At 39.3% G+C, this 12506-nt stretch overlaps 2 protein-coding genes across 11 annotated transcripts; both read left to right on the top strand.

Annotated features, from left to right (window-relative positions):
• Positions 1-3644: 3644 nt before the first annotated feature.
• LOC110490299 (electron transfer flavoprotein regulatory factor 1) lies at positions 3645-5496 on the top strand. 3 transcript variants are annotated; one of them, XM_021563613.2, is made up of 3 exons: positions 3645-3689; positions 4618-4694; positions 4867-5496. In XM_021563613.2, coding segments are annotated over exons 1-3 (324 nt in total). In that variant the 5' UTR covers positions 3645-3688; the 3' UTR covers positions 5113-5496. The 3 variants fall into 3 exon arrangements, with proteins under 3 accessions (XP_021419288.1, XP_021419289.1, XP_021419290.1); XM_021563614.2 differs by lacking the exon at positions 3645-3689 and adding an exon at positions 4130-4265; XM_021563615.2 differs by lacking the exon at positions 3645-3689 and adding an exon at positions 4300-4441.
• LOC110490297 (electron transfer flavoprotein regulatory factor 1) lies at positions 4131-11600 on the top strand. Of its 8 annotated transcripts, none has more exons than XM_021563609.2 (3): positions 4131-4265; positions 10466-10542; positions 10693-11600. In XM_021563609.2, exons 2-3 carry the CDS (start codon positions 10498-10500, stop codon positions 10936-10938), a joined length of 291 nt encoding a protein of 96 aa, XP_021419284.1. In that variant the 5' UTR covers positions 4131-4265; positions 10466-10497; the 3' UTR covers positions 10939-11600. The 8 variants fall into 8 exon arrangements, with proteins under 8 accessions (XP_021419284.1, XP_021419283.1, XP_021419280.2 ...); XM_021563608.2 differs by lacking the exon at positions 4131-4265 and adding an exon at positions 4307-4441; XM_021563605.2 differs by lacking the exon at positions 4131-4265 and adding an exon at positions 9239-9343.
• The last annotated feature ends 906 nt before the right edge of the window (positions 11601-12506 follow it).

The raw sequence follows: 12506 nt of genomic DNA, 5'->3' as shown, positions 1-12506 counted from the left end.
GCTGGTAGTCGATCATTACTCAGACTTTTGGGAGATTGACCTCCTCCCCGACCTCTCAGCAGAGACAACGATCAAACGCTGCAAGGCTCAGTTTGCCCGCTATGGCCAGCCAGATAGGGTAATTTCAGACAATGGACCCCAATTCTCCGGAGTTGAGTTCCGAAAATTTGCTGCAGGATGGGAATTCGAGCACGTCACTTCATCACCACGACACCCAAAAGCTAATGGGAAGGCAGAGTCCGCAGTAAAAATCGCAAAGAACCTCTGCAAAAAGGCTCTGCGAGAGGGCAAAGATGCTTGGAAAGCAATCCTGCAGTGGCGCAATACCCCGACAGAAGGCATGGACAGCAGCCCGGCACAGCGCCTCATGGCACGGCGCTTAAAAGCAGCTCTGCCAGTAGCCAGCACTCTCCTGGAGCCATGTGTGGTGACAGACGTGCTGGTGAAGCTACGTCACAGAAGACAGGTCTCCAAGTTCATCTACGATAAATCAGCAAAAGACTTACCTGAGCTCAGGGTGGGTGAAACGGTGCGAATGAAGCCACTACCAGGGGACCGGACAGGCCTCTGGAGACTCGGATCCTGTGTACAGAAAGTGGCACCACGCTCCTACTTGGTCGAAGTGAATGGATCACTGTACCGTCGTAACAGGGTTGACCTTCGGATTGCTGAGTCAGCACCTACTCAGAACCCTGATGGTCAAAGGGGTCGCATGACAAAAGACAGAACCCCAGCAAGTCACATGGGGCCTGAGGCACTGGGCGAAGAGCCAGGGGATCACAGGTCGGCCGCTCCCTCACCCATCAATTCTCCCCTTAGACATTCAGGTGACACGCCTGTGCGGGAACCCGCAGTCCTCGCAGACAAGCCCCCTGTCTTTTCACGATGCGGGCGTCTGTCCCAGCCACCAAAAAGACTTAATCTGTAGGTTTCCCATCAGGGATTGTTGACAGAGATAAAAGTGAAGAGAATATCAAAATGTGTTGTTGTTCTGGAAAAAAAAAAAAAAAAAATACTAAACTGTTCATGTTGGAAATTGTTACTAGGTTTGTTTTGTTAGTGAATTGACACCTCCTGTCCTATTTTATTAAAGGGAAGATGTTATGGGTGTAAGATGGCACAGTGATGCCATCTGTTGGTAAATGTTCATTACTGCAACTCTTGTGTTTTACCGGGGTGCTTGAGATACCCGGATGTGTTGTGATGTACTGAACAAGACTGGTTACTCGCATCAATGCCTCTGTCTCGTCATTTAACATTCAAACACTTTGTTGACATTGCCTTGCAGGTTTCTCGTAACATCTTTTGAGGATTTTAAATTTTGTGGTCGTCGTCTTCAAAGTTGTTTCCGCGGGTCGCAGAAAACTAATTTAGGATGACACAAGCGGAATTAAATGTAAAAGGCTTTGCAAATAAAAAGTTTGGTATATGCTCAGTGCTTCGTTGACATCACAGAGAGACCCTTGTTTTTGTGAGAAATCTTTGAAAAAGAACAGGTGTAGTTGGACCCGTCTGAGCGGTTGGCTGAAGATGCCCTTACCCGCTAGTAACTTAAACTGACTACTTTGGTCTGACCCACTACAAGCGATCTGGCAAGAACCAGGCAGATCTTTCCATATCCAGAGTTTTATTATCCAGTCTAGTTCACCACGACACATTAGCACACACATAGAAACACAAGATCACTTCTTATGGCAGATGAACGCACAAACACTTATAGAAAACACACTGAAAACTTTGCGTTTGAGTTTATTTTTTATTTTTACAGGGACAGTGCACATTAATCAACGTTTCAGTAAAAGTGCCGGTTTTAGCCAGCCGGCTAATTTTCAACCGCAGTCCCTGGGCAGGTTATTAAAAACAATTACAATATAGACAATAGCAGCATAGAACAAGCAAGACATAGCATACAGACAGAGCAACATAGGACAAGCAAGACATAGCATACAGACAGAGCAACATAAAACAAAAAGCAGCAAGACAAAATTCATAAAAGCAACAAAGTGTTTCCACACCTCACAAGCTACAGACAACAGACAACATGGAAAGCGGCAACACACAGCTAGGGACCATGTTCACAAATCTGATTGACCTTTAGCCATGTCTTCAAGCATTTTGTGAAAGTGTGATATGTGGTGCAGTTATGTGTGTCTGATGGCAGTGTATTCCAGACATGGGAAGCTCTCACAGAGAATGCAGATTTACTAAAGGTGCTTTTCCTTAGGGGAACTATACAGTCACCTCTCATGGCAGACCTTGTGGATCTGCTGCCATATGTCTGGGTTTTCTGTTTAACAAAAATATTGAGTGGAGGGGGAGCCAGGCCATTAAGGATCTTGAATACAAGACATGCGTCGGTGTATTGCACAAGATTTTCCCAACTCAAGAGCTCATGCTTTCTAAGGATGTGACAATGATGATGGCTATTGGGCTTCCTATCAAGCACTTTGAGAGCCTGTTTGTAGACAGACTGAATAGGTTTTAATGTTGTACAGCAAGCTTGGGCCCAACTAGTCAAGCAGTATGTTAAGTGGGGGAGGATCATAGATTTGAAGTACAGTTTTGCTACCTCTGTAGTCAAACAATTTCGTATAAATCGGAAATTAGCTAGGTTGAATTTGGTTATTTGAATTACCTTTTTCACATGCTTTTTAAAAGAGAGGTTGGAATCAAGTATGATGCCAAGGTACTTAAAATCGGATACCACCTGGAGCTTCTCCCCTGACACATAGACATCTGGCTCAGTAGCATCTGTTGCCCTCTTTGTGAAGAACATGCAAACAGTTTTTTTCACATTGAGATGCAAACACGAGTCACTGAGCCACTTTGTAACCTGGACCATTACAGTAGTGAGTTCTTGTGCAGCTTGTTGTTTGCTCTTTGCATGCACATATATCACTGTATCATCTGCATACATTTGAACTTCAGACCCAGTACAGACAGAAGGCAGATCATTAATGTACAGGCTGAACAGGAGGGGCCCCAGTATTGACCCTTGGGGCACGCCCACATCATAGCTACGAGTCAATATTATTTGTAGATCAGTCAGTCAAAATTTAACCATGATACAACACCGTTTTATGCTCTTGAACTGACTGACTACAAATAATAATGGGCACGTTCGAGCCAATCACTTTGTCAAGTCGGTGACCAAAGTGTGTTGCAATAAAAATTGTCCGACTTGTCATGTGATCATGACGTTTTGACTGAAGTCCACTGCAAATTTCTACAGTTGCTCTTCACCAATTTCATCCTGCAGCCATTGCCTGCATTGTGGACAGCTACTGTACATTGTTAACCAATTATTAGTTGTTTTTTTACTCATGCAAATGTAACCAAAGAAAATAATTGAAACAGGAACCCATTTTGCCATGATTAATGTATACAGTGGACAAATTCATGTGATGTTTGAGGCCCTCACACTAATTGATTGTACAATGTACAGTACACACATTATTTCAGTTTGTTAGTGTATGATATGGGGTTTGAAAACATGTTCATTTCGATATTATAAAGAAAAACGTATAAACAATGGCAACACTGCCAGATTAATCTGAGCGTTGCGGTTGAAAAACCAGATTCGTGTCTGACCTTTGGATGTCGCAGATGCACCTCCCCCGACTTCACTCTGCGACTTGCGACTTTCCTCTACAGTCGGTTAATTTAGCCTTACCACTCAAACGTTCCCAGTAAGTAGTTATTTATGACGCAAGGTTCTTTGTAGATCAATCATGCCGCGTTCATGTTCTAGTTGAAACTATAAAACTCTAACATGTCCGATTTGCTAACTGGTTGTAGTAATACGCGTGCCGCATTCAACGAATCAACAAGTAGGAAATGTCCGAGTTTCCTAGTTCCGAATTGCATGTGAACCGGTATCAGTCTGCAGTCGCTTGCACGGTCGGCTGCCTGCAACGTCTCAGAACCTGTCACTCCTATGCGACGCTCGTCCCTCAAACAGCTGTATTCGGATATGGCTAGACGGGATCCAACTTGTGTCAAATTAACGTAAAAAGTTAATTTTTTAAATGTTATTTTAGCTAACCATACCTAACCAGTTTTCTGACCTTATCCTAACCTTCTATGAAAAGTCAAATCTGATGTTAATTTGACAAAAGCTCCCTCCAAAGGATCCCTTCTAGCCGTGACTCTGGAATCGACGCGCTGTTTGACGTAATCCTTCCATGTAGCCAGTTTTCAGCAAGACAGATAGCGTTCAGCACAGCACTGCGAGGATTTTATCGATAAGGGAGCCTAGCGATAATGTAATGAAAACTAAATTATATCGTGTGAATAAATCGACTAATAATAAAGCAAATTACTGTTTTTATAACCGAGGGTGTTTAGCCAATTACGTTACTATTAGCTGGCTAATCATTCGCTTTACCACCTAGCCGTAGACTTTGTACTGTTACCTAACCTACCTGCTAAGTGAACAAAGGTAAAATGAGTTAAAATGCACTATGTATGACACACGGATAGCTAAATATTATAAGGCTCACAGGATACGTGATGTGACAACAATTAGACATAAGCATATTTCTTTCTGAGCTGTTTTACATCAGCTGCTGAATAGTAATTCACCTGTTGAATCTTCGTCTTTTTCTTCCATCCCAGTGGTGAAGGCTGATTCTGTCTCAGGCAGTGACATGGCCAACCCTCTGAGGAGAGAGGTTAGACAGCTGTACAAGAATGTGAGTTCAACACTGACTGACTGCTGTCAATGCACCCACGCTTTGTTGTTGTTACCCACAATTACTTTCAATATGAGATTTGCTTCCACTCATGCAATATTTTACTGTCTGTCCCAAACAATCTCCAAAGCACTGGGATTATCACTAGTAACCTGCCTCCTTCCACTGACAGCTACTGTATCTGGGACGGGAATACCCCCAAGGAGCAGACTACTTCAGGGAGCGTCTGAACAGTGCCTTTGTGAAGAACAAATATGTCACAGACCCCAAGGAGATCAGAAAGCTTGTTGATTGTGGAGAGGATGTGATTAAGGAACTGGGGACCCTGTACTATCTGAAGGAATATAGCGCCATGAAAAAGCGTTTCTACGAAGAAGAATTGTTAGGCCTGCTGAATATAGGCAGACCGACAGACTGATAGCCTAGATGTTTGGCAGCTGAATCTTCAGTATGCGGGTGGACCAGTAACCGGAAGGTTGCAAGTTCAAACCCCCGAGCTGACAAGGTACAAATCTGTCGTTCTGCCCCTGAACAGGCAGTTAACCCACTGTTCCTAGGCCGTCATTGAAAATAAGAATTTGTTCTTAACTGACTTGCCTAGTTAAATAAAGGTAAAATTAAAAAAAATAGAGAACATTTTGGGTAGTGTAACTTGGTCCCCCAAAAATATTGTTTTCACCTCATTTTAACATTCTGTCATAAAGTGCACATGTCCAACTTTCTAAAAACATTTGTTTCCATGTCAAGGGCTTAAATAAAACTAATGACTAGTAAGTGCCATTAAAGAACAGGGTTGATGTAACAGGTTTGTGGTTTTCGTCTTAAATTTGCCATAAATCCCCTTTCGAAATGCAAGCTTCACAAAACAATTAAATGTTTAAAAAATATTTCTAGGCTATCTATGGGTAACAGGGTTGACATGTTATGCTTGGTGTGCTCTGATTGGATGAAATGAGAAGTCCTAGAGTACCCTCTTCCTTTTGTCTTCTCACCTATTCTTTCTGAAGTTGCGCCTTTTCAGCCTTAATGAGCTTGCCTCCTTTCTTTTTGGCAGACTTGAACCAAATCAACAATTCAACTTGATGAACATAAATGTGATCATAAACAAATTTGCAAGCTACTGTATGCTTGCAATTTGTGGGCATTGCAAAAGTGAGTACAGATAAATAACATAACTAAAGAGTAGACTTACAGATGCTGGGGAGAAATTGAAACATGTTATAATCTATTTAGCTAGCTAGGCCTATATCTACTAGGTCTAATATCTCATGAATCTAATGTAGAGAGAGCTATGCTATTCATAACAGTAACAAAGTTAACTTTGCATCCTTGGGTGGCTTACAAGGAAAGAACATAGAGAATAGAAAGTTAGGAGATAGCAAATCAAACTTGATTTGTCACATGAATACATAAGTGTAGACTTTGACGTGAAATGCTTACTTAAAAGCCCTTAACCAACTGTGCAGTTCAAGAAGAGTTAAGAAAATATTTACCAAGTAGACTAAAATAAAATGTAATAATAAAAAATAACACAATAAGAATAAGAACAGTAACCAGGCTATATACGGGGGTACAGGCCAGTGTTGCCAACTAATTATCAGGGTAAGTTGCTGGAGGCAGGTTAATTTGTTTCTAAATGACGTGATGGCATTGCGTGATAACGTAAAACTGCGTCATTATGTAGAATACATAATAACGTTACCAAAAATTAATCGCTAAATACTGTAGCAATTTTTACAGAAAATTGTATAGCTCTAAGTACTGTCAGGAATCCAAAGATAGGTTTTTTTAACTCACTGAATAATGTTCACTCTATCAGTGATATAGAATCTAAACAGTGTGATGAACCCATCAAAGTTGAAGAGATTATAGAGTCAATCAAACATCTAAAGAACAATAAATCACCAGGTGTTGATGGAATTACATCAGAATTTTACAAATTATTTTCTGAACAAGTAGCTCCCTTCCTATTTGAAGTCTTTTTTAGAGATTATTAAAAACAATGTTCTCCCTCCTACAATGAGTCGGGGGTTAATAACACTGATACCTAAGCCTAAAAAGAAGTGCTGCTCATCGATAACTGGCGTCCAATTTGTCTTCTTAATAATGACTATAAGATATTAGCCTTACTACTTGCAAAAATAATTAAAGAAGTCCTGGATGCAATCATTGATGAAACACAGTCTGGCTTCATGAGGAACAGACACATTTCTAACAATATCAGACCATTATTAGACATACTTGACTACTCAGACCTAATAACTGAGGATAGCTTCATATTATTTTTAGATTTTTATAAAGCATTTGACACAGTAGAGCATCAGTTTCTCTTCCACTCCCTTGAGAGACTTGGCTTTGGGGATTTTTTCTGTAAGGCTATTAAGACTCTATGCAAATGGTAACAGCTCTATCAAATTGAAATATGGCATCTCACCTAGATTTGAGTTAAAGAGAGGAATTAGGCAAGTTTGTCCTATCTCTCCGTACCTGTTTTTATTAATCACCCAACTTCTTACAAATTATTTAAATAATAGTCCTGTACAAGGTATTTCCATAGCTGGTAAAGAAATTATAAGCCAGCTGGCTGATGATACTACACTTTTGCTGAAAGACGCTAACCAAATTCCCATATCGATCAATGTGATACAGTCCTTTTCCAAAGCGTCTGGTCTATATCTTAACATTAAGAAATGTGAACTCATAGCTGTCAAAGATTGTGTGACACCTTCATATTATGGTACTCCAGTAAAATAAGAACTTACATATTTAGGCATAACCATTACAAAGGATCAGAAGTCTAGAGGCTTACAAAATTTTAACCCTCTTATTAAAAAAACCCAGAAGAAGCTAAATCAATGGCTACAGAGGGACTTATCTTTAAAAGGTAGAGTCCTTATAACCAAGGCTGAAGATATCTCTAGACTAACATATGGCGCTCTATCTTTATATCTTGAAAGTAAAATAAGCAAGGAGATAGACCAGATGCTTTTCAACTTTCTTTGGAGAAACCGTACCCATTACATTAGGAAAACTGTTGTAATGAACATTTATGAGAATGGTGGACTGAATTTTCTGGACTTTACTACTTTAAATAATACTTGTAAGAGCAATTGGATAAAACAATTCCTAAGAAGACCCACTTCTATCTGGAATTGTATTCCTCATCATGTCTTCTCTACTTTTGGTGGCCTTAACTTCATGTTGTTTTGCAATTATAATATTGACAAAGTTCCAGTGAAACTTTCTGCTTTTCATCAGCAGGTTTTCTTATCATGGTCCTTAATTTATAAACACAATATTTCTCCACACAGATATTATATATGGAATAATAGGGATATATTGTATAAAAATAATGATTTGTTTTTAGAATATTGGTTCTGAAATAATATCCTATTGGTGAGCCAACTGGTAAATGCAGAGGGTCTTTTACTCAGTTTTAAGGAATTCTTGTCACTTTACAAGGTCCCTGTAACACCTAAAGATTTTGCAATTGTTTTAGATGCCATTCCCTCAGGTGTTGCTATGTTATTCAGGAACATGTCAAGACCTGACCCTCAGAGCCTACCTTCTATTGACCCTGTTGACTCATCAGTAGGAAAGATTTGTTTCTCTTTTGGTCCATTCAACAACAGAGCGATACGAACCTTGTTTCAGCAGGATGTTGTACCTTATGTCATGCCTTATTGGAATGGATTTATTGATAATATCTGTTGGAAAAAGTTTGGATGTTGCCACACACATACCTACTTGTTAACAAAATTAAGGAAGTTTCCTTTAAAATTATTCATACATATTATCCTGCCAACCACTATATGAAGAAGTTTAAGGAAAACATCAACTCAAATTGCTCCTTTTGTAATGACCACCCAGAAACAGCGTTGCATCTTTTTTGGCATTGTATACATGTAAGAAAACTGTGGCAAGACATCAGTAGGTTTATAATTGAACACATTTATGAAGATTCTACACTATTGTGGAGAGATGTACTGTTAGGATTCTTAACATACGATAGAAATAAGCTGAAACATTTTTATGTAATTCATTTCATTATTCTTTTGGCCAAATTTCATATACACAAATGTAAATTTACAAACAGAAAACCACATTTTCTTACCCTACAAAAATAAATTGAACTTTATTTTAAGACTGTTAAATGCTTTACTAACAAAAAAGCTGTTAGAATTGTAAGTATATGCATGTCCCTTAAGGTCCTTGTGTAATTGTAATGTGATATTGTACCCCCTAGCTCGATTGTCTATTGTTTGTAATCTATGTATGTTTGTGTCCCCTAATGTATTGATTTGTTTTTAATCAAAAATACATGTAAAAAAATACTCAAATTGACTGGCCATCTCTGCAAAACATATGATTTGACATTTGTTCAGGTACAGACTCCCAATCATTTCTGTACTTCTGGCTGTACAATTTTGATTGAGACATGTTGATTGACGTTGCAAGTTTGTTCAAGATCAAACATTCATGACCAACTATATTCATTGGGTTTGGCTCGTCGAACCGGTACTACTGCTGCTGCAGTCAGACAACAATGATTTGTCATTTGCTGCTGACGTCACTCACAATGCACTTTTGCAGCCAGGCACAGTGTGACAGAGAAAATCGTTTTTGTGTCATTGGCATCACTGGTACAGGTTAGTTGAGGTAATTTGTACATGTAGGTGGGGGTAAAGTGACTACATAGATAATAAACAGCGAGTAGCAGCAGTGCACAAAAAGGGAGGGGGTTCAATGTAAATTGTTCGGTGGCGATTTTATTAATTGTTTAGCAGTCTTATGGCTTGAGGGTAGATGCTATTAATGAGCCTTTTGGTTCTAGACTTGACGCTCCAGTATAATATTTAGTTGTAGCAAGATAAGGTTAAAAGAAGCAAAGTAGAAACAACACCGACGGTGCAGCACGCTTGCAGTAAAAGGAAGCTGATTTGCAGTCACTTGCTCACCTTGAGTCCTATCTAGCTAGCTAACTGGTAATCTAACTTACTCTGGCTAGTAACAGCTGGCGACTTATAAAACGAGCTACTTGGCTTGTAAACATATCAACCTAACCACAATATTAATTGTATAACTCTCTGGTTAGCTTGCTATATGGATAATGAAATAACATTTGTTGGTTACTATCTTCTCTTGTTGAGATATCCGTCAACTCTTCGCGTCCAAGTTACCATGGTTTGCGACATGTAAAAAGATTTACGGCGTTGTTTATTAACTCCTATTTGAACTCGTGTGGACGAAGGGCGAAGTAACCAGCTATCGACACTACTTAATTGCAAGGATTTATTGACAAGGGACATTATAATGTAATGGAATATTGATTATATCGTGTGAATGAATCACAATGGATGTTTTTATAACCGAGAGAGTTTAGCTAATTAGCTACGATTCGAACAAGACTTGTCTGTTGACGTTGTTGTGCTGGGAGAAATTACGTTACTTGTATGTCTCCCAGCACAATGTCAAAAGGCAATTATTGGTTGAATTGCACCTGCCAATTATCTAGCCAGCTAACTAATCATTCGCTTTGCGACCTAGTCGCAATGTGGCCCATTTGCACTGTTAACTAACCTACCTGCTAAGTGAACCAAGGTAAAGCTCAACTGTATGCATGACACAGCTAAGATTGTGAGGCTCACAGGATATGTGATGTGTGACAGCAATCAGACATATGCCCATTTCTGAGCTGTTGTTGTTTTACATAATCAGTTGCTGTATGCTAAATCACCTGTTGTATGTTTTGTTATTTTCTTCCATCCCAGTAGTGAAGGCTGCTACGGTCTCAGGCAGTGACATGGCCAACCCTCTGAGGAGTGAGGTTAGACAGCTGTACAAGAATGTAAGTTAAACGCTGACTGCTGTCAATGCACCCAACCGTTGTTACACACACACCAAATTTGCTTCCACTCATGCAATATTTAGCTGTCTTTCCAAAACAATCCCCAAAGCCTGGAATTATCGTTGGTAACCTGTCTTCTTCCATTGACAGCTCCTGTTTTTGGGACGGGAATACCCCAAAGGCGCAGACTACTTCAGGGAACGTCTGAAGGGTGCCTTTATGAAGAACAAAGATGTCACAGACCCTAAGGAGATCAAAAAGCTAGTCGACCGTGGGGAGTTTGTGATCAAGGAACTGGAGGCCCTGTACTATCTGAGGAAGTACAGAGCCATGAAGAAGCGTTACTACGAAGAAGAATTGTCCGCCGTGCTGAATATAGGCAGACCGGTAGACTGATAACCTAGCTATTTGGTGGCTGAATCTTCAGTGTGCAAGTTTTAGTTTAGCCGTCCCTGAACAAGAGTGTTATTAGCAACACAAACGTCCTTAATTAAACAGAAATGTTAGGTATATATTACAGACAAGTGTTATGAGCCACACTTGCCACCCACCTCGAGCTGTGGAATGACATCCACCAAATGACTTCATACAGTTCAAATGACTACAGTTCTCTCGTGTACATAATTGTAAATAATACATGATAGAATGTATTGATAGCGTGTACAATGTAATTTAATTATATAAATGAGACACGGCTATTACAAATTAATGTTTATTTTAAATGTACAACACTGATAGTCCTATTTTTGAAATGAATGAGAAACAAGTCAAGTCAAAGATATTTCATTTTTAACAATCCTAACTTTGTGTCTTTTCAAGTTGATGTGATGTAGGCTACTACATACAGTACCTTCAGAAAGTATTCACACCCATTGCCTTTTTCCACATTTTGTTGTGTTACAGCCTGAATTTAAAATGTATTAAATTTAGATTTGTTTGTCAGTGGGCTACAGAAATTACCCTATAATGTCAATGGAATTACCCTATAATGTCAATGGAATTATCTTTGAAATTAACAGATTCATTAAAAATAAAGCTGTCATGTTTTGAGTCAATAAGTATTCAACCCCTTTGTTATGACAAGTATAAGTTGAGTAAAAATCACATACGTTGCATGGATTCTGTGTGCAGTAATAGTGTTTAAAATGATTTTTTGGGACTACCTCCTCTCTGTACCCCACACATACAATTATATGTAAGGTCCCTCAGTCCAGCAGTGAATTTCAAACACAGATTCAACCACAAAGACGAGAGGTTTACCAATGCCTCACAAAGAAGGGGACCTATTGGTATATAAAAAAAAATCTGACATTGAATATCCCTTTCAGCATGGTGAAGTTTTTAATTACACTTTGGAGGGTGTATCAGTACACCCAGTCAGTACAAAGATAAAGGTGTCCTTCCTAACTCAGTTGCCGGAGAGGAAGGAAACCGCTCAGGGATTTCACCATGAGGCCAGTGGTGACTTTAAACGGTTTAAACCTGAGTTTAAAAGCTATGATAAGAAAAAAACGAGGATGGATCAGCAACATTGTAGTTACTCCACAATACTAACCTAATTGAAATAGTGAAAAGCAGGAAGCCTGTACAGAATAAAATGTTTTTTTTTAAATGCATCCTGTTTGCAACAAGGTACTAAAGTAATACTGCAAAAAAATGTGGCACAGCAATTCACTTTTTGTCCTGAATACAAAGAGTTATGTTTGGGGCAAATCCAGTACAACACGTTACTGAGTACAACTCTCCATATTTTCAAGCATAATGGTGGCTGCATCATGTTATGGATATGCTTGTAATCAATAAAGACTGGGGAGTTTTTCAGTATAACAAATAAATGACACAGGGAAAATCTTAGAGGAAAACCTGGTTCAGTCTGCTTTCCACCAGACACTGGGAGATTAATTCACCTTTCAGCAGGACAATAACCTAAAAACAAGGCCAAATCTACACTGGAGTTGCTTACC

This window comes from Oncorhynchus mykiss, chromosome 15 (assembly GCF_013265735.2).
Source record: "Oncorhynchus mykiss isolate Arlee chromosome 15, USDA_OmykA_1.1, whole genome shotgun sequence".
In the NCBI taxonomy this organism is placed as follows: Eukaryota; Metazoa; Chordata; class Actinopteri; order Salmoniformes; family Salmonidae; genus Oncorhynchus; species Oncorhynchus mykiss.
This window is presented reverse-complemented; position numbering and strand designations above follow the sequence as displayed.

Coding starts and splice junctions, on each gene's coding strand:
- LOC110490299 (XM_021563613.2), top strand. Junction 4,695..4,866: donor TTAGACAGCTGTACAAGAAT/GTGAGTTCAACA, acceptor TTCCACTGACAG/CTACTGTATCTGGGACGGGA.
- LOC110490297 (XM_021563605.2), top strand. CDS start 9,241: ATGATTTGTCATTTGCTGCTGACGTCACTCACAATGCACTTTTGCAGC. Junction 9,344..10,465: donor CATTGGCATCACTGGTACAG/GTTAGTTGAGGT, acceptor CTTCCATCCCAG/TAGTGAAGGCTGCTACGGTC. Junction 10,543..10,692: donor TTAGACAGCTGTACAAGAAT/GTAAGTTAAACG, acceptor TTCCATTGACAG/CTCCTGTTTTTGGGACGGGA.